Consider the following 27,185-nt stretch of genomic DNA (forward strand, 5'->3'; position numbering starts at 1 on the left):
TTTCTTTTTGTCGAAAGGACTCAAGTTCTTCCATGTGAAAGTCCTCATTTCTTATTTGATTTTTAAACTATACACTCAACCTAAAACTGTCTTTTTACTTTATACTTACACTCAACTGTTTACGAAATGTAGATCAACATCCACATTCCTACATAAAATATACCTCTGCACAGGGCTGCATATATAACATTTACCTTAATACTCACTTAAAATGCTTAAATTATGTCAAAAAGGGATTTAAAAAGGCGATAAATTAAAGAGTCTGATACCTGCAGACAGCCTGAATTAATCGTCACAGCTCCAGTTCAAGCCTCAACACTTCTGCACAGATCTGATGCGGCGTGCAGTTTGACACGACACTGTGACAACTGAGGCAGAAAAGACATCGAGTTGTTTGCCGGCATGTTTTTCTTGCTCACCAGTGCAGCAATTTGACTCTTAATCCACATGCGTCACTTTGGATCAGGTAGCTTTAGCTTTAAGTGTTTATGCTTTTCAGAGATAAAGAGGTACAAAAGCTGAGTGTCACATTTGTCCACTTAACCGCATGATTTAAAGGAAAACTTAACCCCCAAATGACCATTTTTTACAATAGTTATTCAGCCCGTGTTATGTTGATTTCATGAAGAAAACAAGTGAAAGAAGAATCCAAAAACAGATCACTCTGGATTAACTGACATACGGGTGACTTCATTAAACAACATCAAACCTACGTCAAAACATCCGTTAACAAACTCCCAAACTACTCATGCGGTAAAAACCGAGACTCTTCCAGTGTTCACAAACAGCTTTTTTCTGACGGGAACTGAACTAAAAGTGAAACTTGTCTATTAATTCTAAAGCTTGTATGAAGTCAATATTTTTTCCTTAACAGTTTTGTAAAATGCAATTGATTTATTATTTCCTTTCTTCCTTTTTCTGCAGATCTTGGAGGTCAACGGGCAGAATTTTGAAAATGTCCAGCTCAGCAAAGCCAACGAGATTCTGAAGAACAACACCCACCTGTCCATAACTGTGAAAACAAACCTTTTAGGTACATTTTTTCCTGTATTTATGAGACAAACCCTGTGAGCATTTTGTAAGTTGGTTTGCTTTTTAGTCTTGATCATGTGCTTTTGTAATGTAATACCCATTAAATCAGTGGGTCAAAGATAACGGGGCGGGTGTTATCATGTTGAGGGGTCACAACATGATGAACAGGAGTAAGTAAGAAAAAGTTAACAAAATTATGTATATTTCCCTGACTTTTCTTAAATGTTTTTTTCTTCTCTTGTGATTTTGTGGATGATTTTCTGGCGATTCAGGAGGGAAAATCACTCTGTGGTTGAACTTGTCACAACTGGTAGATACATGAAACCAGCGAGGAAGGGTCGCACACAGGCAGTGTTTTATCTTAAGAGGTTGCAAAGAAGTGATGAATTAAATCAATCTCAGGAAAACTCGATTTAAAACAAGAGAGATGCAGGATCCTTGTGTTTACAGAAGAGAGTGCTGTAAAAATTAAAGAAAACGGGGACAACAGTGTTCATCTGTGTTTTCATTTATATAAATAATGTGGATCACACTTTACCAAAAGTCTGCATCCTCCTTTCTCTCAGTGTTTAAAGAGCTGCTAACCAGGCCAGAGCACGACCATGATTTGGACGTTGAGGACGAGCATGACAGAAAGAACGGCGCTCCCCACCTTCCAAAGATCGGCGACATCAAGAAGGCCAGCCGCTACTCCATCCCCGACCTGGCGGTGGACGTGGAGCAGGTGATGGGCCTGGAGAAGGCCAGCAAGAAAGCAAAGACCAACACGGTGGGAGGACGTAACAAGCTGAAGAAGATCTTCGACAAGACGCTCACCAGCATCCTGCCTCCCAAACCGTACAAGTAAGAACACCTAATAACATGTTTTATTAGCAAGGACATAATCACACCTGATTTTAAAAGCTGCACAAGTTAGTTTTCAGTATAGACGGCTCTAGATGGTGTAGAGAGGTAAATGTTTGAGATTTTAAGATTTAATGCCCGATAATCATGTCAGCAAACTGCACACAGCTGATTATTCACCATACTAGCATTGTTTAAAGTCAAAATGATGCAAAAAGTGTGAAAGAGAGAGAAATGTGGCAACAATGAGTCAAAGACAGTTTGTATTTTTTGTAGGTTTTGATTATTGCTGCGCTGTGTGCAGACGGGAAGCGCTGATCCACACACCGCCGTCTGATTGTGACTGATCGGGCTGTTTGTCTCTACTCTGAAAGTTTTCTTTTCTCCTCACATTGCTGCTCTGATTGACTTAAATGCGAAGCGAACGCACAATGCGATCGATCCATCAATCACCTGCTGAGCTGAATCAGACAGATGTTGATGCATCTCGTCTCAGTATCAGTGTGGATAATCCTTAAAACACTCACATCACAGATGAAAAACGTGGCTTTGCTGTGTGCGGTAGAGTCACTGCTTGTTTTTCCCTTAAGCGTATTAAGTGTAACATCATATTTTATAAAAATGTCTGAGGTGTTCTTTATTTCTAGTCGTGGTGCCTCCACTGTAAAATCGTTAAGTTCATGTTTTAACCTTTTTTACAAGAAATATGGGAGTTAATTTTGGATGGGTATTTTAAGTTATTTTTTGTTTTAAAGTACTTGCATTAAATTATTTTTGAGGACTCGCTGGGCTTGCAACAGAATGAGATTTTCATAGTAATATAACCATTGCAGGAAATTTTACAACTGTCATAGTAAACCGGAATTACAGTATTTTTATTATTACAAGTTACAATGACCCCAAAAACGTGTTTCACGTCTTATTGCTATAATTGAAACTTCAAACCTTTTTTTTGAAGTACATTTAAAATGTCTCCTTTTGGACAATAACTAAACTAAGGGTGAGATTTTTCATCCAGCTGTATTTTTCAAACTGTTGATAAGACTGAAAATCATTTTTGCTCTGTGGATTTGTACAGATATTTAATGACATAGATGTTTGTTTACAAAGCACAAAAAAAAGGTGATTTCTCTTCACATTGAACAAATACTGACGTCCAAATCGAGTACTCTCGTATGCTCATCCCTTGTACTGACACCAGAAAAAAATTAACTGTGAGGTTACTAAGAAAGTAAAGATGAATTTCAGTTGTCGCTTGCCAATACTGATTTTTTTAACTAGTTCGTGAACACAGGAGGATTCTCATCAGTTTATTTTAGTTATCAGTTTCAGCTCTCAGGTTGATATTTTAGTTCACTGACCCAAATGTGAACCCCTTATAGCACCAATCACCCAACATCAGCTGTAAAATGTGTCATAATTACTGCCGAATATAATCGATGAATTGCACAGTCAGAGGCGTCCTCAGCTTCATGCCAACACAAACATCGCCCCCTGCCTTTTGTTGACAGAACCGCCGTCTCACCCCTCCCCGTGCTCTCTCTCTTGTTTCCATAGTGACGTTTGCGTGGGCCAATCGCAGGACGACAGCATCGTGGGGATGAAGCAGTCCAAACAGATCGCACCAGCTCTGCCCGTCAGCGGAAACCTCTCGTCGTCAAACCCGGACCTGCTGCAGTCTCACCACCGCATCCTCGACTTCAACAACCAGCCTGGTGGGTATCAAACTGCTCTGTGGAGACAATGTGAGACCGGGACATTTGTAGCAACAATCACTTCTGATTTCATCCTCATTGGAGCAAAAAGATTAAAAAAATATGATTATGTCCTTTATTTAAAAAAAAAAATAGGGCTAATTTTTGCATCTGTGTTAGTTGAATACTATTAAAAAGCTTTTTTGTTTATAGAAATTCTAGATTTTAATAATCATGAACCTGAAACTTGATATGATAAAATACTCTTCCTTTAAGGGGTTAAAAACGGTTAAAATAGATAAAAAATCATGGTACATTGGACGTTACACCATGATACTGGTACAGATTGTGATGTGGTACATTTTTCTGGAAATTCAGTTGAGAAACTTTAAGGACTGATGAGAAGCTGTTCTTGTGTTTGCTCATGTAGCATAACCTTCATCAGCTGATGGCCCAGCTGTCACGCAACTGTAGCTCTTAAAATTCAACGTTTTTTTTCAGAGCACTTTAACGTCTTCTTAAACTACACTGACTTTTTTTGCTCAAGGTCTTTTTATTTGTATTACAATCATACAAATACAATAAATCACAGATGCAAGTGGGAAAATACAATGTTTCTGCTCCAATAGAGCAAAGACGTGTAGAGAAATTTAATGTGACAAAAATTTTAGGTGAGACACAAAATAAAATTAATTCAATTTAAATAAATAAAAGAGACAAGTAACAAAAAATATATGTAGAAAAAAATTATAATTAAAATGAGCTTATGATAAAAAAAAACAAAAAAACATAAATTAAAAAAGACAAAGTAAACTATAATATGGGGTCAGTCAGAAATTATGTACATTTCTTCTGTACAGGTTAAAAAGGTTGCATATAGCACAGTATCTCTGAACACACCCTCTTGTATAAAAGCATTTTTTTTCAGTAGCCAGATGGTGTATGAGGTCTTTAATCCAAAGCTTAAAGGTTGGAGGAAATTTAAACTACACAGATGTTGGGGTGAAATTGTTTCATTTGCTGTTAAAGTTCAAACATGAACTCAACATGAACTTAATCAAGACGATGTTTGAGGATGGATAATCAGATATGAGTGCACAATAAAACGCCTGACGGGCTAAGACAACCAGAGATATTAAAGGGATTTCTGCCCTACAACAGTTTGGTAAAAATGTTTGTCAGCTGACAAATTTCTCTCATCTCACATCATCCAACTTTACCATGAATTTTGTCACTCTGCCAGCTTGTATTGAGCCATATTTCTACAGTCATTAACTCTCCACCACATGTTTGTGCTCTTCCAGTCCCGGTCATACTGAGTGAGTATCTTCTCTCCCTGCACAGTCACGTCTTTGTTAGTGCTGTCAGACTCACGGCCTCAATCAGCTGCTGGACTTAAGTTTGTTCACGTAACATAAACTCAGTTAATCTGCTTGTGAGCGATGATTGAGTAAAGCTAACAGCATTTCACTGACTGCTGGCCTTTGAATTCACTGAGGGCACATGGGCATTGATTTTCTTTATGTAGATTTTGGCTCATATGATCGGTGGTGTGTTGTGTCTCTGATCAGACAGTTAATGAATGATGATAAATTAAGTTTGCGGGTGACGTCACTAAGATGCTGGTGTGTTTCTGCTCCAGGGGATGCTGGGAAGAAGGGCTTGCTCTTAACATTTTGGAAAACAAACAGTGACAAAATTAGTGGTGTTACTCTTTTAATGTGATTTAAAACAACACAAACAATGCACATTTGTGCTCATTATATGTTCTGTTCATCCCCAGATATGTCGGACCAGGTATTACGAGTCTTCAAGGCGGACCAGCAGTCTCGATACATCATGATCGGGAAGGACACAACGGCGAAGGAGGTGGTGGCTCAGGCTATCAGGGAGTTTGCTCTGACTGCAGCAGCAGAAGCTTATTCTCTGTGTGAAGTATCCGTCACGCCTGAGGGCGTCATCAAACAGAGGCGGTTACCAGATCAGCTGTCCAAACTCGCCGACAGGATTCAACTGAGTGGCAGGTAACGACATCTTTAGTCAGATTTGTTTTGGATTTTTTTGCACTGATAATTCTTTCCTTAGTTTTTCTTATTTTTCTTTCTCAAATGAGCGTTGATGTTGTAAATAATTGTGTAGCCATTTTGGACAGGACTATTATACAATAGATTTTTAACCCTAAGAGACCATCCTGGATACATCAGGAATCAAAATCAGATTCACAGGGGAAAATGGGGTTCATTACAGTCGCTCTGATGCCAGCCTAGATAACTATCACAAGTAGAAATAAGTACCAGCACAAGTATATGAAAATATAAAATTGAAATATAGTAAGAGTAAACAATTAACACACAATGTAAATATTTCAATATTTAAAATAAAGTATGTATAGTATGCTGAGTATGTAAGTGTGTAAAAATACAAATGTAAGAAATACAGTAATAGACAGTTAGTACTAATACGTAAATATTTGAATTATAATATGGACAATGTGCTGAGTGTGTAAATATAATGCAAAACTGCATTATGATATAATGCAATGTATAAAACTAGTGTGTAAGTTTTATACATAAAGGTCAAATTAGAATGAATTATGGCTGCAGTTCCCAGTTATTTTCATTGTTGATTAACTTTAATTGATCATTTAGTTTATAAAATGTCGTATAAGAAGATTCAGTTTTTTCAGAAGACAAAGTGAGGTCTTAAAAGTTCTTGTTTTTCCCTCCAATACACAAAAAATATCATTTTTTTATTCTATATTAATATGAAATAATTGACTCTGTTCCTCAATTTTTTAATCATTTCAACACTAAAAAAATAGTAAAACAAACCCCACATTCTCCTCTATCATCAGATACTACCTGAAGAGCAACATGGAGACAGAGACGTTATGTTCGGACGAGGACGCTCAGGACCTCCTGCGAGAAGGACAGATCTCTTTGTTACAGCTCAGCACGGTGGAGGTCGCCACTCAGCTCTCCATGCGGGCCTTTGAACTTTTCTGCGCCATCGAGCCCACCGAATACATCGACGACCTGTTCAAGCTGCGCTCCAAGACGGGCTCGGCCAGCCTGAAGCGCTTCGAGGAGGCCATCAACCACGAGACCTTCTGGGTGGCCACGGAGGTGACGCGGGAGCCCAACCAGCTCAAACGCATGAAGACCGTCAAGCACTTCATCAAGATCGCCCTGCACTGCCGCGAGTGCAAGAACTTCAACTCCATGTTCGCCATCATCAGGTGAGGCGCTGGATAGTGAATTCATGTAATTTATATTGTTTTGCATATGCATAAATTCAGAATATTTTCACAAACCAATGCTTACCATGTCCCTCTTTGTCCCTCACAGCGGTCTGAACCTGGCTCCGGTCTCCAGACTGAGGGGAACATGGGAGAAGCTGCCCAGCAAGTACGAGAAGCTGTTCGGAGACCTGCAGGATCTCTTTGACCCTTCAAGGAATATGGCCAAGTACAGGAATGTCCTCAACAATCAGAACCTCCAGCCGCCGATCATCCCCCTGTTCCCCGTCATCAAGAAGGACCTCACCTTCCTACATGAAGGTAGATGTCTTTATAAAAAAATACCACCTCTTATATTTAAAAAAATTTAAAAAAAGTGTGTGACCCAATGGCTTAAATTCTGGGCATGTGATTAATTAAATAACAACTGGAACATTTTAGTATAAAATAATAGTTAATTGGTAGTGGTAAACATTTCTTCATTTTGTAGAAGTTACAGCTGTACACCTCACCAGCTAATCTAGTTAGCAGTCCTTTTTTTTTGCATTTATGTGAGATTATTTTACCACATAAATCTGACATAAGGCCCCCAAAATATCTAAAATGCACTCTTTTGCCTCTGGACTATCTTAAGTGACTGTACTGTAAAAAAAAAGTATCTGAAATCTAGAGTCTTCAGCATTAACCCATTTATTGCAATGCAATTAAGGTCCCTACATAACGTGCTTTTCTTTAACCATGTTAATCACTGGCGATCCCGGCCAACATTCCTGTCTGTAAGAGGCTGTACTGAGCCGAGTTTTAAAGATGGAGTGATGATACTGGTATCAAATGAAACCGTAAGACCCAAAGAGTTCCAGGGATACCAACTATGCATACTGGGGTTTGCATCGCCCTGGTTCCCTCGACAAAAAGCCAGTGGGATTTTGGATTATTGCAGAAAATAAACTCTGTGGCAAACAAACATTTATAATACTTTGACATTTTGTTCGGCAAGAAAATCTTCACAAATGAGCACCACTTGTATGATTTTTGAAGCCTAAATGCAAAGGCTAGAAGTGAAAAGCTAATGTTAGACTATAATCAAACTACACTATGGCTGCAGGACTTAATGTCACCACCACGACCAGGCTGCAAGCTGTGTTTGTCTGTAGTCTCTTTTAGCCACTTGTTAGCAATTGCCTTTTTTAAAGACGCATAAAAGCTTTAAAATCCACAAATGAGGCTTTTAGTGACATTTTTTTATGTCACAGAACAAAACATGAAAGTATCTCCAGCTTGTGTGAACCACAAATCTTATTTCAGACATAAAATCAAAAACTCATTCAAAAAAAACACTGACTTCAAGACAAGGGAACTTGAAGTGCGAAAATGCAAGCTCATTTTCGTGTTTTAGGACTGATTCCTGCACCACGCTATTAAAAGTTTACTCTCACAATCTCATAATCTGTATTATTTGTTGTCAGCTGCGCAGCGTGGGAGTTTTTGGTGTTCACTTTCTGCCTTCAATCATTTCTCAGGCAACGACTCTAAAGTGGACGGCCTGGTGAACTTTGAGAAGCTGAGGATGATTGCCAAAGAAATTCGCCATGTTGGTCGCATGGCCTCCGTCAACATGGACCCGGCTCTCATGTTCCGGACTAGGTAAGAATCCTCTCAACACGAGGCCGAACTTCAGATTAAAACTGATCCTCCACCCTCTCTGTAGGACCAGTCGGCTCTCCACTGACTAACCAAACTCTGGGGTTAGCCGGTTCACGTAGATTCAGCAAAGATTTCTGCATCACGCTTTTCTTTCAAGCAGCTGTTCCCTCTGGCAACTGTTTCCTCTGGCAACTGTTTCGCTTTTACACAATGTTGGCATAAAATGTGCACAGTGCTCCTGTGAAAGTGTGTCTTTGTCTAATGATGTCCCTTCTTAGTGTTGCCATTTGATTTCCTCTCCTCTGACTTTCACGTGGGTCTCTTTGGTGAAATTTGCTTCTCTTTTGGTGATCTTGGTGGTCTTTCCTGTCCTAAGCTTTGTCTCTTTCTCTCTCTACTCGTCCACCCTTTTGCCCTCCGTGCTTCTCTGTTTGTGGCGCCCGTCCTCTAGGAAGAAGAAATGGAGAAGTTTAGGGTAAGTTTGGTGAGCCGACAACCTTTTGCCCTCCCTGCACCGCAGCCCCTTTTTTTCTGCCAGTTTGCGAGCTTCTTCTCCTCTTTTCTGAAAGCTTGTTTCCATTAACCAGTTTGAGTTGAATCCTCCCACTGACACTGCCTGACCCCTAACCAAAGGGCGCTGACTGAAACAAAGGTCACATCTGCCAGCATCAGGTCACACTGGAATATTTTCTGTAAACTCAAATTGACATTACAAAAATAGATATTATTCCTCCTACCTGTACTGCTGTTCATCAATAGAGTTGCCGAATGTTGGAGATATCGGCTGTAGATGATGTCTGCCTTCTCTCCAGTGTAATGGAAATACACTCGGCTTAAAGTGCTCAAGTACCAAAAAAAATACATTTGGAAAAACTCAACAGCAATGTCCACAGTTACCACGGTCATGGAAAACCTAAAAAGTCATTGAATTTCATCATACTTTTAATGGAAAAGTTATGGATTAAGCAAAATATTATTGAAACTTTTTGGGAAATCATGGAATTTTGTATTTTGTGATGAAACTGTTACAGTAATCTCTCGTGAATAACCCTCCGCATAATGTAACATAGTAGCACATTTATTTTGTGCTGCTGTCAGCAAAAAGGCAAAAACTAATATCTATCTCTGACACAGCAAATGTGACCTTTTTTGACATGTTTTACCTAACTAAATGCATGCAGCTTCAGTTTAAGAACTCCGCCTGTCTTTAAGGTTTTATCTGTGAATGAGAGCTCCAAACAGCCAGAGATCTAGACACAAAATCTTTTTTCAGTCATGCTTTACATTCTTGTGGTCAAATGGGACATCGAATTGCAGACAGCATTTACTGGGAGACATATAGAAGCACACAGAGGTTCATTAGAGGGAAAGAGTTCTCTGGTAATTATGAATTCTGTGTCTCGTAATTATGACTTAGCGCCTTGTAATTATGAGAAAGCCGTGTTGGAATTACAAGATCTGTATCTGGTAACTGTGAGTTTTCTTGTAATTATGAGATCCTAATCCTGGGAATATGAGGTGCCAAGTTGTAATTACAACATGCAAAAATAGCACTTACAACAACAACAACAAAAATGAATGAAAATGAGCATCCATACATACAAAAGAGTTATCAGAATCCAAATTTTAACTGTTTACATTAGAAACACCTTTTGAAGTAAAAGACCATAAATATTTTGATGAGAGCAAACTTCTCATTGACTGTGTTTTCATTAATTGTACCATTTGGCTGAGACCACGTGCACGTTTTTACTACTACTACTACTACTACTACTACGAGCTCTGACTCAGGCCACAGAAATGTAAACTATGACCGCGCTACACCCGTAGAAGTCCCGTTTCTCCTCTCCTGTTGTTTGACTACAGTCATCATCCCTCACCCCCCTCTGCCGCCTGGAATGACTGGAATGTTTTGGAGTTGAGAGAAATACCTAAAACTGCTCTCTGCATGTCCGAGTTTAAACAGCAGGCTCGCTGTGTAGCCCAGTAGAATTACCTAAGTAATTCTACTTAAACACCATCTCATTTACACACTGTATTCTAATCAGACTTTCTCTGCTCTTTCTATTTGTTTTCATGCGTCTTTGTCTGCGTTCGTACCTGCACATCTACGTTCATGTTTCTGTGTGGCTGCACGTGTGCGTCCAGGTCCCTAAGCCAGGGTAGTGCCAATGCGGCAGTGCTCGACGTCACCCAGACGGGCGGGCACAAGAAGAGGGTGCGACGCAGCTCCTTCCTGAACGCCAAAAAGCTTTACGAGGACGCCCAGATGGCCAGGAAGGTCAAGCAGTACCTGTCCAACCTCAGCCTGGAAACGAACGAGGAGAGTCTGCAGACGCTCTCGCTGCAGTGCGAGCCCTCCATCAGCACACGTGAGTCCGAAAAAAACGAGCGTAATGTATAAAATAAACTCATACCGTCTCACCTCCCTGCAGAGGAATCCTTTCAAGAATATAATTACTTTCTTGATTTTGTTTAACTGCATATTTCTCCGGAGACACATGCATGTTCCCAGGATTCACAGCAGAGACAGACAGGGTGGGACCGCCGGAGTGACGAGACACTCAGTCTTCTTTTAAGACTCCTCGGCGGTGAATAAATCTGACTGAGACACAGGGCCAATTTCCTGTTTTTAATGCCAACTTCACTTGCTGCAAATAATGCAAGTGGTCAACAAGACCCTCATACACAGTCTTAAACAGCTTTGAATGTCATAAATTCGAAAATTCATGAGATACAACATCTTAAGAAAACGTTAAAATAACATTCACTCAAGACAATCAAAGAGCAAAAGCAAGAGAAAAAAAATCACTACTTTACTCGTTTGTTTTTTCAAATTCACATTTCAGTTTGAAGTATAAAAACTAAATCTCTCGTGGTCATACATTTTTCACCGTCCTCAGTGCCTAAGAATGCCGGTGGGAAACGACCGGACACGTCTCCAGTCGTGTCCAGAGCTGCAAGCCAACAGAGGGGCCAGCTGGCCAAAGGAAACCAGGCCCTCCAGGTCCCCGCCGTGGCCCTTTACCCATCCCGAAAGAAAGTGCCAGTCAAGGATCTGCCGCCTTTTGGTAAGATAAAGATCAAACTTTATGAATTTGGAATAGTAAGATCTGTAAGTTCAACCAGGACCTAAAGATTATACAACTAGAGTTAAGTTAAGATTTTAGAACAAGAACTATTGTCGAAGCATCGGGCGCTTTTGGGCCAGAGGAACTTTTTTATCGGTTAATCAATCATTCTTTTGTCGCATGGAATTATACATACAACTCACGTGAAATGTGACTCCATCAGCTCCTTTAACTTGTGCTCAGTACGTCATTTTTTCCTCCTCTTACATTTTTGGCCGCTGTGTAATTGTCCGTGTTTTCGGGCGGTTCTGGTAATCCATGATTTCTTGTTGAGGAATGAATAAACTGTCCACATATTTCGACCTTGACCCAAACACACAGCCGGCTCTGTGTGGTATAATGTTATATGATCCACAGCAGGAACGGGTACAGTTCTAAGAAACCCCTCTTTTTTTATTGTGTTCACACTGTAAGAATTAGGAGCGACTGTAGATTTTATCTTTTGAAAGACTTTTTAGCTCCTATTTCAGATGAGTGGATGTTGATTGGTCAAAAACGTGAGTCAGTGCAGCATTAGCAAAGCCTTTTAGCTGTGTAAACAACAGAAAACACAAAAGCCAAGCAACGACACGGACAAAACAGTGAAGTCTAGCTTTTATTGAGCATATGTCCAACGATGGAAATTCACCATGATTTTTACTTGTCAAAGGAGAGGTGACGGTGCTGTACCAAACCCTGGCCGGCTTACAGTACATGACGTCAAATGGAAACAGACGAAAAAGACCGTGCAGTACAAACGTGGTCCTCGGCGAAGCTCATCAGTGGGCAGCTCCTTTCAGGGAGTCTGCAAACTGTATGCTGCAAAAACTCCTAATGAGAGCTATTTGTAATGAAAAATGTACATACATTTTATTTAGTACAGCATAATGCATATATACATTTTTAAATCCTGAACTGTACAGTCCACTAGAGGAGCTGCTCAGTTTATAATTCATTATGAGGGACATGTCGTATCATATTTAAGCTTAAGTCTCTGTGATTCAAAGCTTCGATCATCTTAATAATGGTGGTTTCAATTATTTGTACAAGATGACAAACATCTTATCATTACGTTCATAATATTGTTTAGTTGTGTGGTTATGGCTGAACTGAATATAAGCGTCTGTGGATCTTGTTCATTTGTCCTTCTGTGGGCCACCATTGCCCTGTTTTTGTTCCTCCTCCTGTTATTTGCAGACAATAGCAGAGCCAGCCTCTCCAGCGTCTTTATGACAGTGCTGCCACCTACAGGCCGTCTGACATCCAGCAAAGACAGAAAAAAAGAAAAAAATCCCAGACAATGCAGTTTAGCATCCCGGCCCCCTCGGGGGGGATGGCAGTGTTCCTCATGCTAATTCTGCTCATCTTCTTGTAAATGTCTGCAGGCACCAGTTCGCCTCAGTCTCTGAAGAAGATCCTGTCTCTGTCAGAGGAGGGGAACGAAAGGCACCGGAGGCAGCCAGAGGACACTGTGTCCAACGCCTCCTCCCAGCTCTCCTCCCCTCCCACCTCCCCCCAGAGCTCACCCAAGAAGGGTAAGCCAATAATCCTCCCTCTCTCCCTCACCATCTCCAGGCTCCTTCCCTTTGTCACAGTGTGACACACACGCCGCCTGGTGGCTCCCAGCATGCATTGCATCATGTTTCAGATAATTTTCCCCTCCAAATTAAGACCCCTTCTTTTGCTTTACTGCTGGAGGACAAAGATTATCTAATGTGTTGCAGGTTGGAGACAGTGAGATGTGACAACATGCACTAAATTAGAGTAATAATATTAATAATAAAAATAATAACTTAATTTATAAAGCACCTTTAAAAGCAGAGTCCATGAAGTGCTTCGACAAACAGAGCAAAGCAGAAGGAAGAAGAGCAACATAAGAGCCAAACAATAATGCCGAACAAAGACCAGACAAAATCTAAAGAAGAATGAGACATGAGCGAAACAATAAACAATAAAAATAGCAATAACAACCCATACCACTAAGAGTTAATACAATTCAAAGAATGTTAGCAGTAAACACAGAAATAATAGTAAAAGACAAACTAAAATAAATGAATTAAAAAAGACGACATCACATAAAATCAAGTCAAAAATGGGTTTAAAGAATAGAAATAGTCAAATAAAGCGGTTAATAAATTCCTGTCTGGTGGTCGTGGCCGCAGAACAGACGATAACAAACCAACACGTGAATTTAAACAAAGGCCACCAAATTCCCACCGAGCTTCAGACTGCATCATGTTGTTGTTATTCTTCCTGTTTGTCTGATCGCGTTACTGGATCCTCTTACAGGCCGCAGAGTCAGAAATATGTCGACTGGCTCACAGGATGTAGACTTTGGGCATAAAGCCTGTCATTGGCCTTCTGGTTTTCTGCGTGAGGTATCTCCACATTTTGTTTTATCGCCATGCAAGAAACAACAACAACAACCTCCGAGCTAGAAAGCTCCACACTAAACCGTCTTTCAGTGTTCTATGGCAATAAAAAATGGCAATTTCTTTTGCATTGATTTAACTGTTTTAATTATCTTTTCAGCCATTTCTTGGTTAGTAAATTTCTAACTGGCCACCAATAAAATTTTTACAGGTTTTTATAATTTTCTCTCCATTTGAGTTCCTCCAGTCTAAGCAGATACATCAGTTCAGTTGGAATTAATTTTGGTTAAAAGGATGTCATGAATTTTAGTCCAATAAGGAACCACAGAAGAACGCTTTCGAAAGATATAAAAGATGCTTTGCCTCTTATTTTTATGTATTTTCCAATGAAATGGTGACCGAGTGATCAGTAATTTGGTCAAATAAATGGATGTCAGTAAGTTGTTTTCATGCAACTTGTGACTTTGTCTAAATCAGGCATGTCAAACTGGTCCACAGGGGGGCCGGTTTGGCAGCCGGTTTTTGTGCCAACCAACCAAGAGCACACAGTTTGACCAATCAACTGTCTGAAGACGGAGATCAGTTGATTAAATGAGTCAAGTCTGGTGTGCTGCTACTTGGTTGGAAACAAAACCTGCAGCCACACCGGCCCCCCTGTGGACCGGTTTGACATGCCTGGTCTAAATGAAAGTGGATCAAGCTCCAGAAGCTGCTGGACGGGATGGTTTGACAGTTTGTCCTCAGGACTTTGGCTTTGCACGTTGACCTCTGTTGTGTTTGCAGTTTCAGATCTTGAGCTGAAATGAACTTGGAAAGTGTTTGTGGTGCTGCAGGAACCTGAAGGGTTCGTGTGTCTCCCCTTCAGCCTGAGATTAATTGTTACGTCACCTTTCGATGGTTAATCCTGATCAGTCTGCACTTCTTCTGACTGGTGTTAAAATCTCTGGAGTGAAAGCTCCGTAAAAATGTATTTAAACATTCCCTCCTCTCTTCAGATTCAGAAGTATCGACAGCATTTAAGAGGTTATTGAGGTGATTTATGCCGATAGCTGCTGGGGAATACAGCCATCAAACTGTTCAGCTGTATAGCTCAGCTACGTTGAATACCTCACTGACAGTCGCCCGTAACTAGAAAATATGTACTTACGTGTGTCAGCAGTCATAACCAGTGATTTCTCTATACTCCCCCAGACTTTGTTGTGCAATTCCCAGTCCCTTCACGCTCATTATCGAAACTTTTCCACACACTTCGGCGCTGCGCTGAAACCCAGAGTGTCGTAACAAACTGCTGCTTCAGTAAGAATCTAATGCACTGATCCCCAAGAGCTGGTCGGCTTACTTGGAAGTGGCACTCTACAATTATCCCCAAAGTGTGTGTGTGTGTGTGTGTGTGTGTGTGTGTGTGTGTGAGATGCCTCACTTAGACAGACTGACTGAGATAAGATATGTGAATTACAGATGATTTATGACGAGAGTTTAGGAAAGTTGATCCTCCGTAGGTTATTTTGATGTTTGGAGGTTTGTGTTGGAACGTGTCTCGGCGTGCAGGGGGCCGCGTTAGGGCTTTATCATCCTTTTCTTTTTAGGGATTTAAATTTAATCTGTCAGGTTCACTTTTGTAACAGAAGCAAATCAGTTGGACTGAGCTTCTGATGCCAAGTTTGGCATTTTTAAAAATTTCTCTCCTTCAGTGTTTCCCACAGAAATACAGTTAATGTGTGCTGACGATTCGGGGGCGCGGTTATCTTCTGTTCCACTCTGCGTCCACTCTTGAAATTCGGTCCTTGAACGCAGCACAGGCAGAACTCATCATGAGGTCTTTTTTCCTTCAGCTGCAGTTTGAGGAGTCGCAGGGTGAATAATTGATCTATTGATACGATCAGAGCTGATCAGATCAGTTTGATGGATGAGATGCAAGTTAAAGCGAACTTATAGACCCGCTTTCACTGCGCCTGGTGATTTACTGCTCCACCTGTGCCCAGAGTATCCTCTGTGCTCCAAGCGTGATGTGAAAAAAATAACCCAGTAACATATAAACTCCAGAAGCGTTCCCAATGAACGTTTCAGATCCAAAAATGTAAAATTAATACGTGGCAGCAGTAACATCGATAACAATAACGTCACAATAACATACAAACCTCTGCACTCATAATAACAGTAATAATGCAGAGCACAAACTGAATCAAGGAAACGGGAAGAAGAGGAAGATTTGAAAAAATATCTCAAAGAAAAGAGAAAAAAAAGATTTCTAGTTTTAGTACCAAATGTTTTTCATGACATCATTCATTAGATTTGAATGTGTTTCTTCTCTGTTTCCAGTTGAGGAGGATCAACCTGCTCCTCACTGTTTTTTACTATGCTCGAGTCTATAAATGTGGCGGCAGATGTTTTAAAATGAATAAATGTGTGGGAAACCCTGTTTCCTCTGTACGTGAACATTTCTTCTTTCTCCTTCAGGTTACAACCGGATGGGTGACGCCTACTCGGACTCCGGTCACAGTGAGATCTCCTCTCGCTCCAGCCTCGTCAGTAACTCCTCTTTCGACATGGCCCAGGAGGAGAGGAGACTGCGTCACTCCGGAGGAGTCGGGGAATCTCATATCGGAGGACAGCGGCTAGAACGAAGAGCCACAACCGACCCCGACCAGTACAGCCTCGGGTAAGAACAGCAGTTTATTTTGAGGTAAAGTTCTGTTTTATTCATCTGATCTTTAAACGTGAGTCATTTTCTTGATTTTTATCGCCCCGTAGGTCGTATTCATCGATGCAGGACTGTCGGGGAATTTACACCGGCTGCCCCACGGTTCTCTCCTCGCCCAGCTCAGAGGAGCTGACTCAGGATCAGGGCGATCGTGTTTCCCTCGATGCCGCAGACAGCGGCCGCGGCTCCTGGACTTCCTGCTCCTCTGGTTCCCACGACAACATCCAGACCATGCAGCAGGGCCGCAGCTGGGAGACTCTGGCTTTCGGTGGAGGTGGAGGCGGAGGCATCGGAGGGCTCCCTCCTGGCGGACCGGAGGCCTTATTAGGGGGTCCCGCCGCGCTGTGGGCAGCACAGGCCAGGGGGAGCTGGGCGTCGGCCAGCTCCTCGTCATCCTCAGCTGCGTACTGGGGAGAGGACTCTGAGGGAGACACTGGCACCATCAAGAGGAGAGGAGGGAAGGACGTCAACGCCGACCCAGAAACAAGTAGCATCACATCCACCGGGTCAGAGGAGGCCAAGCAGCTCGGCCGGCCCTCGCCGTCACCCATCACCGCCGGGGGTAAAGGCCTCATTTGTGAGTGACTGAACATCACAGTTCTGTTGCTTTGATCGCTCGCTTCGGCAAAATATTTCTATTAAAAGAGAAAAATATTCTGAAGACCGGCAGAAAAAATTTTACAAATTATAAATCTAAAAACAACTGAAAAAACAGAACTTGCACTTGAGGTATAAAATGTTATTAGTGAGCTTTAGAGGTTCTGTTAGAGATTTTGTTACGTTTGGACAAAGACAGGCAAGCTGTTTCCCATCGTTTTGTTTCTTTATGCTAAGATAAGACAGCTGTCTCCAGCTCCAAATAGGACGTGAGAGTTGCATTAATCTTCTCCTCTAACTCAAAATATTTCCCAAAATGTTGAACTGCTTCTTTAAGACAGCAGGAATTCCTGTGTTAGACGAACTGGTGTCATTTGAGATCAAAAAACTGGAAAAAACTGCCTTTCAAAACCTTGTTACTTTAACAGGTTTCAGATTTTCCGCAGTGAGTCGATAATATTCCAAAAGTTTTTCCAAGAGTCTTTATCATCAACATTTCTTTTGTGTCCTTCAGCGCGGAAAGAAAGCCGTTACCGTGAGCCTCCCCCGACTCCCCCCGGCTACACCGCCCTGACTATCTCCGACCTCGCTGAAGGGCAGCACCCGGCCCCGTCTGTCACCACGACCACGGCGACCCACACAGGGCGCCGGCCGCCAGACTACACCACGGCTCTGCAGCGCTCGCGCATGGTCACCCAGTCGCCAGACTCCCAGGGGGCCAAACAGCGGGCGGGCGGCCTCCACCGCACGCGCTCACCGGCCGAGGAGCAAGAGGCTGAGGAGGAAGAGGAGGGTGAGTCCTTGTCTTCCAAACTAATCCCTCTGAGGAAGCCAAAGCCAGTGGCTCAGCATACACCCGAGACTCCCAGACCATGAGAGTGTGTGTACGGGGTTAACAGGCAGGGCCCCTCTCCCCAAGGCAGGTAAAAACTCATTTATCAGGTCGCCCCCCTCCACTCCAATGAACCTGCATGTGAACAGGAACACACACTTGGACTGAGACTGACCATCCTTCACACAACTCCCCACAGCACCAGCAGGACCGGTCCCGCTCCAAATCACAATCCTCCATCAGCGCTCCTAATGAAAAAACGAAATTTCGTATTTATGATGTGGGAATTGTTTATTTGGAGTGGGACCCTCACCTTTAACCCACAATGTGTCATCATGCATGAGTCATACTGGTCGGAGCAGACACTCACCACTTCTCTGCCACCACACATCCCGCTCTCCTCTCTCACCGTCTCACACACTGTGACCAACAGCATCCATCAGCCGGCACAGTGCTGTTAGGATCCTCTCACCCATGCACTCCAACCGCCTGCAAACATGCACCTCCATCCTCCTGCAGCGGCACGCACCCGACGCACACACACTGACTCCGAGTTCTGTGTCACTGCAGCAGCACTTTTTAAAAATCTTTTTAAAGCAGCTATTAATTGACACAAGCCTGTAAATGTGCCAGAGTTACTGACGACGATAATAATCATTTATTTATATAGCACCTTTAAAAGCATGCAGAATTAAACTAGATGAGTTAAAACAGACGACATCACGTAAAATTAAGTCTATAAAAGTCTATAAAAATGGGTTTTAATATTTATAGAAGTCACTGATTCTGCGAGCCTTATCTCCTCAGGCAGGTCGTTCCAAAGCCGAGGGGCCCTGATGGCAAAAGCACGGTCACCTTTAGAGTTAAGCCTCGACTTTGGAACGGCTAGAAGGTCACACCCCGAGGATCTAAGGCTGTGAACTGGCTCATGTGGGGTCGTCAGTTGTGTTATGTAGCTGGGGGCCAGACCCGAACGAGCTGTAAAAGTGATCAATTCTAATCAATTCTAAAACTAACAGGGAGCCAATGGAGGGAAGCAAGGATCGGGGGGATGTGATGTCATCTGTTAAAGCCAGTGAGAACGAGATTTTCATCTGTAGCACAAATAGTACTCAAAAAATACACAGTATAAATATTAAAAACATGCAGAGAGACAAAAATAATCATCAGCAGTATTTCAGGGCAGAGTCTTCAGAGTGTTTTTGTGTTAGGCGGCCGCTGTTTCTGTTCACTTCTGCTGGAGGAGATTCAGCAGAGAACTGCGACTGCGTTACAGTGAGCTGGTAACAAACCTAAAAATCTAAAATTTCTAAATGTCTTTGTCACTGTAAAGTTTCAGGTCGTTGCAGAATTGACTTTCTTAAGCATAGTGACTTAAATCTGAAAAATGATGGCATGTTCTTTGTCATTAAAAGTAAACGGTATTCACGGTTTGTGACCTACAAGACAGCCGTGTCAGCAGAACAATACGTCAGCGTTACACGTTTCTGCAAACCCCAAATATGTTACATGTATGTTGTGCGTTTCGTATGTATAATATCAGCGTTTCTAAAGTAGTATATGAGCTGGCTTTGTCATTGAGAGGAAGTGGGACCTGACACTGTTTGTGACCAATTTACAATAAAATCAGCTGTTTTTTAGGAAGTCAACGCTGCGTTTCCGGCTGCCTTTTAGCCGTCAAACTGTTTTTGTTTTAAAGCACCGGTTGAAGCTGCCAGGATAGTGCCATAAAAAGAGGTGATCACATGTTTCCCGACGGGAAATTGCCACAAAAGCGTTTTATTGTTGTTTCGTAGCATTTTCAGCCAGCGTTGTGCCCTCAAATCCGACTATTTAAAGTCACAACATGACGTTTTTGTAATCACAACTATAAACTTATTGGTATTGTTTTAATGTAAAGTTTCAGCGTTTTAATGTATTCACTACATGATAAATGTGCAAACGTGAGTCAGTAAGTTTTTCTCTCTGTCAAATGTCAGTCCAGCTCATCCCAAATGCAATTACATCATCACAATACGAAGTATGTTTCATCTTCTGTTTCTACAGATATCAGCAAAAAAATAGATACATAAAATAAATGATTTACAGATTAACACATGACCACTGCTCCTGCAAAAAGATGAACTGCACAGTGAAATTTACAAATTTTACAAATTTACACTTCATCTCGATAAAGAGCTTATTTTATTGTGTCCGCGGTTTGCAGAAACTTCCATTGCCAGCGTTTTTTCGGCGCTGGGTTTTATAGGAGGGCAGGTTTTCATTCGAACTGAACGCTGCTGCAGCTGCCGTTTTTAAGCTTTCACTGAATTTAACACCAACTGTTTGACCTTTTTGAAAAAATAATTTCTACATTTCACGTTCACGTTCAGTGTAACCGTTCACTGTCTCTTGTGTCCACAGAGGATGAACAGGTGTCAGCGGTCTGAGGGACAACGGTGGACGTCCTTTCGCAGTAACTTGAAGTCCCCCTGGTTTGGGGTGGGCAGGATTAAAGAGACTGACAGACAGACAGATCTATGGACTCATCATCAGTTACGTACGTGCCTGCCTCCTCCACTTGGCTCTCCCTCCTGATTGGTGGATCCCTCTGCTCGTCTCCCTCCCCTGCCTTAAAGCATCATCGGGGGTTGAATGACCCTGCATGCAAAAAAAATACTGTGAAGAAGAGATGGAGAGAAGGTCAAAGACGATGACAAAACGCCTGGCACTTTGGAAAAAAAAAAAAAAGACTACAGAAAGCTAACTGGTGCCGGGGGGTCGACCTGGCCACACACACACGAAACCACATAGATGTTGCTGTTAGAAACCGGCCCCCGAAACCCCCAAACTCACCCGTTAACACAACAGCATCACGACGTGTTGAGCTTCATCTGCACTTTCTCATTTTCTACTTTCTGAAGAACAGAACAAATAAAAACAGACTTATCGTTTGAAGACGGAGAGAAAACAACGGTTGACTTGACTCTTAAATTTTCCCACTAGATTTCTTTTTTTTTTTTTTTTTTTTGCGTCATTTTCTCTGACTGTTTGCACTCTGGGGGCCGAAAAAAGAGACACCAAGTCAGCCCACTTTTCTCTGCCTGGACTGAAACGACCCATCTGTTGTTGCGTGTTTGAACTCTAAATCCAGTATTATCTCATGTTTCACATGTGAAAGTTTATCAAGTGTTGGTTGGAATCAAAGCTAAGAGGAAGAGCTCGGTCGGGAGAACCAACATGCACAGTGTAATCACACACACACACACACACACACACACACAAACACACAAAATACATTTTATATAGCAGTGCATACACACATTCATTTCTAAAAAAAAAAAAAAAAAATAGCACTTTCAGCACAATCCTAGATGTTACCGGACCTTTGGCCTGGATAGCAGGGTATGAGTGAACCATATCTGACTGTCACCGCGGAGCTCGTCTGGTTATATCAAAAACTCTTTCTTCATCCCGTTGCTTGGTGTTACATCGAGAGCGTGTTTTGTTCCTGGCCCGTAGGTGATATCCAAAAAGCACAGAGGTGATCGCCACTGAAATCTGAGCGAACACGTCGGACTCCATCCTGTCGGTCTCTGCAGTGAACCGGAGGTAACTACAGCTGAGCAGTGGAGGAGATTTGAAAGGTCCGGTGTGTGGACTTTAGGGGGATATAATGGCAGAAATTGAATATCATATAAAAAGCATGTTTTCTTTAGTTTTTAATCACATGAAAATAAGAACTGCTGTTTCTTAGTTACCTTAAAATGAGCCGATTGTATCTACATAGGGAGTAATGTTTCTAGAGTAGACAAACTAAACAGCGGCTCCAGATATTCATGTTTTCATGTCGGCCACCTCTGCAGTGAGCAGCATTGGAAAAACACTAAAATGAGAGCGAAGTCGTTCGATAAAAAAGAGCGTTGTATTTCAGACGGTCAGGTGAAGATGGATGAAAGAAAAACTTTCCTATCGATGTGTATAATACAAAATATAGAGCCTCTTGTGAAAGAGTTTATCGACGGTGAGGACGATGTTATGAGACGTGACAGAACATTCAACTGTAATAACACTATTATGTTACTTTTCTAACATGTGGTCAGCAGGGTTTCTGCCATTTCAGTTGCACTTGACGCTCCGCTGCTCTGTCTCCCCAGACGGATTACCCAGAGTACACCCTGCTGCTCCGGCAGTGCGGTGCTCTTTGATATCCAAACGGTTCATTCCAACGACGCTCCGAAATTTACAAACAGTCCGGTTTGTGCCAGATTGCACTCCAGCACTTCTGAACGCACCCATTGATTTTAGTGAAACTGAAACTGCTTTTTTTTCAGTGTTTTTACTGCTTTAAATGAGCAGGAGACATTTCAGAATTATTCAGCTCCCGCTAAAAACCTCCTGAATATCTGAGTTTTAAGTTATCAGAGAAGGAATTTGAGCAGACATTAGCAGGTGATGAGCTAGCGGCCTGTCTTCAACATGCCAAACACCTTCTGAGAAACGCTGATTTCAAACATGAAACTGCTTTATTCAGCGTTTTTACAGGTTTATACCAACAGATCCATTTGTTTTGGAGAGGGAGAGACCTCTGTGGAGAATTCAGCTCCCGCTAAAAACTCATTAACACGAAACTATTGCTAACTGGGAGAAGTTTCATCTGTTTGCAAACCACAATCTTCACCACTAGATGCCACTAAATCCCTCTAAACCTTACACACTGCTCCTTTGGTCCTGGAGGTTGAAAGCTGTGAACAGTAAGCGAAGGCTCGCTGTTGTCAGAAAAGTTGCCTCTTGTCCTTTTATTTTGGTGTGAAGAGATCACAGACAGGGTGGGTGAACATCAGCATATTTCAGAAGCTGCCATGTGTAAATTAACTATCTACCTTTACAAATGATCTTGTACAGAGTCTTATAACACACATATTTCCCTTAAAAAAAAATCAGATTTGGCTTCTTTTTTTTCCCGACTTGCCACATTTTGTGAATGTCCAAAGCGCCTTACAATGCCATGATCGCATACATTTCTTTGCGTGGTCGTCCCCGTCACTAATCACCTTGTTTCAAGAGCAGTTTTGAATCAAACAATCGTGGAGTGAAATGCCTTATTCAAGAAACTAACCCGAAAGTTTTATTTTCACACGTTACGACTCAGTACAAGATGAAGCCGAGCATTTTCCTCGTTTGTTTTCACGTGGCTTCAGACGACACCATCACGCTCGATGTTTTTGTCTAACACGGAGCGACGCTGCACCTCTCCCTCTGCTGCAGATTCATCCTCACCTGTTACTCACATCAGCTCAGTGGATGCTGTAAAATCACTAACGTCTGCGTCCACTTTTCCACCATATCTCGCCGTCGATGGAAGTGACTGAAGACTTTTTTATTTTCTCCGACTCCGGTGGGGAAGTTGACACATGAAGAAAATCTTTTTCAAGGCTGCCAATCAGAACGATTAGAAATCCAGTTGTGAAAAGTTTTGTTTTCTTCTATCACTGAGTCGCACTGATCACATTGATCAGTCTCGGAAACTACAGACTGAGAAAAGATGAATGAGTGCAGTGTTTTCCACTGTGGTCTGTGACTATACACTAATGATTTCTTGGGTTTCTTTTTGTTATTGTATGTTTTTTTGTAATGGCTGCAGATAGATTGTTAATAATTTGTTTGTAATACAGTGGTGACATGCATCATTCACTTTCATTCAACTCTGAAGATAATGTGCATATTAGCGGGCCGAGTCCTATTTTGAAAAACAAAAAGTTGCACAAAAATGTACAAGCGTAAAGATAAGTGTAGTAGGTAGAACTGCTACTCCTGTTTGATGTGTGATGTCAGTGAGAAATGTACATTTAGCTGGTGACGACCTTCTTTTCTTCATTCTTTCTTGTACTACTTTGACCTGTATGTCTTTTAAAAAGACAATTGGTGGAGTACGTATCAGTTGTTTTTGTATTTTTAATACAATAATTGTAAATATTGGTTATATTTTTGTTCAAATGTACTATGTTTATGCCTCAACATCCAGTTTATATGAAGCTGGGAATCAATAAATACTGCATAAAGAATCAACACATAGGTTTAAATGCACTTATTCATTTCTTCTGCATTTCGATGTCTTTCTTTTCTGACTTTTTTTTTCCCTTTAGAAGATTTTCGCCCAGATACGGTTTAGTGTTTGCACAAGTCATGGAAGCAACTTGAAAAGTGTAACTCATACTTTTCTATCTGACCGCGGCAGAGTTAATAAAAAGGAGATATTGAAGTCCCCCCTCGCTTTTATTTACTTGTTCTGTATTGTCTCGTTATTCGAGAGCTGTGAGGATAGCACAACTTCTAAACTCATTTTTTACTACTCTAATTTATTTCATTTTTCATTTGTTTCCCACAACAACCGTTTCATTTAATAATAAAAATTCAATATCTCCAGCTCATTGTGCACCACGACCCATAATAAGAAAAATGATTACCTTCGGATAGTGTTTTAGTGGAGACACACGTGGTTACGGTTATTTCATCTGCAAGTAAACAAGGATGGATTACTGAACCGGCCAACCGGGCACAAGCCCAGGGGCCGACAGTGTCAGGGGGTCCCTCTGCCTTCTCATGCAATATGTTAACTTAACACGCACCAACGAGGAAGAGACTCTAAAAAAACAAAAGGATCAAAGAGACAAAAAAGTGACACAAAAGAACTACAAAAAAACAAAACAAAAGACACAAAATTAACTCAGAGACACTAATTACTTCAAATAGACCCAAATCACTACAAAAATATGCAAAAAAAAAAAAACATAAAGACACATAAAATTATCACAAAAACAGGCAAAATAACCACAAAGACACACAAAATGACAACAAATCAATATATAACAACCAAAGCAGACACAAAATTACCTCAGTGACACAAAACAACCAAAAAAGACAGAAAATTACCTCAAAATGACCCCAAAACTTACAAAAAGTCACAAAACAACCACAAGGAAACTCATTATGACAACTTAGAAACACAAAAAGACAATAAAAGACACACATATATATTAAAAAGACACAAAATTATACACGTCTTTGTGTTTTGCTCCTGTGTAGGAGAGGCCCTCTGCATATCTGTGCCCAGGGGCCTGTTGTCTCATCCGCACATATAAGAACATTTTTTTTGTGTCACATTTTTAACCCTGATTTCTGAGATTTTTCATCATGTAAAGGAACATTAATATACTATGAATAAAATCTAACAGAGACGTGTCCATTAAATTAGACTAAAACTAATTCAAAATGACAAAAGAGTCACCTCCAGCAACAAAAGGAGATGAAATGATAAAATAGCCAATGAATAGTGAAGTATGGAGTATATCGTGCTGTGAATTTAAGTATTAAACTTTTGCTTTTACACCACAAGAGTGCACTGTTTTTCTGCAAATGATAACCGACATCTGAACTACCTCAATGTCATTTACACAGTGAACTTCACACAGTGTGCGAGGTGCTGAATATCTAATATGTCCATTATAATGCTCACAGATTGTGTTAATTTGCCTGATATTAGTGTAAAAATACTCAAAAATGATCACTACTTGTGTTCTTTTTATTACAAAAAAAGTGAGTGAGCTCATTTTAAACCAACATCATAATCAAAACTGGCAACATTTTCATTAGTCGACCCATTATGACTTCATGATGGGTGTATTCCTGAGTGTGGGTGCAGACGGGGAAATGTTTGACATTCTGACTGTGGCTTTGTTATGGTAGTAGACACCATATCACTGCTCCCTCTCCTCATGAATAATGCAGGCGAGATGGTCCTGGTTGCCTCTATCACAGAGCCGAGGGCCCCAATTTGTCACACTCTCCAAAAAATGATACACACTCCGACCATGAGAAATGGGGAGCTGCCCTCACACACACACACACACTCACACACAAACTTTCAGCGTGGTAAATAAAAACGTAGAAATCTCTGTTTCACTGTCTTCTGCTCCATTTCTGTTTCTATTCTCAGCCTTCCACAGCGAGAAAAACAGGGAGATTTGGGAGAGATGCAGTAAATTTGTGCCAATATTCAGCACTTTCTGTAAAGTTGTCCATGTCAGAAATGCCAAAACTGCTTCAGGGATGATGTTGTTGCCTCTAGTGTTTTATTCATTTGTGTATATGTTTACAGGGGAGGAGGAAAATCCTCCGCAGCAGCATTAAGCTCACAAGACTGTAGAAGTTAGTCAAAACTTTTTGATTTGGTTAGCCATTTTCTGAGTTTCCCAATTTTGCCTTTTTATTATGTCATTGTCTCCGAGGTTACACGCTCACTGGAAGAAAACAAACACATGTTGCTGAAGTGTCGCTTCAGTCTCAGCATAGAAAAGGAGACTAAATGCATAATGCATAAAATGCACACAGGTGCATAAAGATTCACCAGAATTCAGGAAATTAAGTGTTTAATGCTCAAAATTTCCAAACCTCCCCCCATTGAATGTGTCCTCCATGATGAGACAAAACCTTTGCCTGCTGCAAAGGCAAAAAAATTCAGAGAGGATGCAGGGGGTCTGTCTCCCTCAATATTTTATGTGTCTGCTCCAATTTTGAAACCAAACACAGATATTTGGGGTGTTAAAGGAGACATGTTGTTTTGTCTCCCGCAATAACAACATGAAAGTAGCTGAGGACTTTTACATAATAAATGAATAAAGACAATTAATTCATTTATGCATAAAAAATCACCTGAATGCAGGAATTCAGTGTTTGGGATATGTCCCTGTCAATATTGAGAATATTTGCATTTGTCCCACCAAATAAAAAAACATGAAACTAGGAGAGGACTTTTGTTTTGACAAAATTAACCATAAATTGATGCAGAAAAAGCACAAAAATGTTCATAAAAATTCAGCAGAATGCAAGAAATTAAGTGTTTGATGCTCAAAACTCCCAATACGATGCTTTATAGGCTATATGTCTCAATGTTGAAACAAAACCTTCGCCCGAGTTAAAGGTCAGTTTCAGGGTTAACATAAAAATCAGAATTGATCAAATATGGTTTCATACCCCATATGAACCACTTTCTTGCTCTGAGTTCCTGTATTCAGTCAGAGACTCAGGACTCGATTATAATGGGCCGCGTAGAGCTGATTTCTCATTATTCACAAGTTGTCAAC

The 27,185-nt window shown here is 41.2% G+C and overlaps 1 protein-coding gene across 10 annotated transcripts in view; it reads left to right on the forward strand.

Annotated features, from left to right (window-relative positions):
* Nucleotides 1-24,111, forward strand: part of rapgef2b (Rap guanine nucleotide exchange factor 2b) — a 148,222-nt gene extending 124,111 nt beyond the window's left edge. For 3 of the 10 annotated variants that reach the window (XM_042493536.1, XM_042493540.1, XM_042493541.1), the window contains 15 exons: nucleotides 925-1,033; nucleotides 1,599-1,875; nucleotides 3,433-3,590; nucleotides 4,874-4,888; nucleotides 5,353-5,593; nucleotides 6,424-6,807; nucleotides 6,917-7,128; nucleotides 8,328-8,451; nucleotides 8,903-8,926; nucleotides 10,600-10,823; nucleotides 11,355-11,522; nucleotides 12,947-13,096; nucleotides 16,391-16,592; nucleotides 16,685-17,211; nucleotides 17,746-19,557. In XM_042493536.1, coding sequence (XP_042349470.1) covers nucleotides 925-1,033; nucleotides 1,599-1,875; nucleotides 3,433-3,590; nucleotides 4,874-4,888; nucleotides 5,353-5,593; nucleotides 6,424-6,807; nucleotides 6,917-7,128; nucleotides 8,328-8,451; nucleotides 8,903-8,926; nucleotides 10,600-10,823; nucleotides 11,355-11,522; nucleotides 12,947-13,096; nucleotides 16,391-16,592; nucleotides 16,685-17,211; nucleotides 17,746-18,107 — 3,177 coding nt within the window. In that variant the 3' untranslated portion in view covers nucleotides 18,108-19,557. Of the gene's footprint in view, nucleotides 1-924; nucleotides 1,034-1,598; nucleotides 1,876-3,432; nucleotides 3,591-4,873; nucleotides 4,889-5,352; nucleotides 5,594-6,423; nucleotides 6,808-6,916; nucleotides 7,129-8,327; nucleotides 8,452-8,902; nucleotides 8,927-10,599; nucleotides 10,824-11,354; nucleotides 11,523-12,946; nucleotides 13,097-16,390; nucleotides 16,593-16,684; nucleotides 17,212-17,745; nucleotides 19,558-20,466 lie in introns of those variants that run through there. The other 7 variants (XM_042493534.1, XM_042493538.1, XM_042493542.1 and 4 more) reach the window with 5 other exon arrangements.
* Nucleotides 24,112-27,185: the final 3,074 nt, after the last annotated feature.

This window comes from Plectropomus leopardus, chromosome 9, assembly GCF_008729295.1.
Source record: "Plectropomus leopardus isolate mb chromosome 9, YSFRI_Pleo_2.0, whole genome shotgun sequence".
In the NCBI taxonomy this organism is placed as follows: Eukaryota; Metazoa; Chordata; class Actinopteri; order Perciformes; family Serranidae; genus Plectropomus; species Plectropomus leopardus.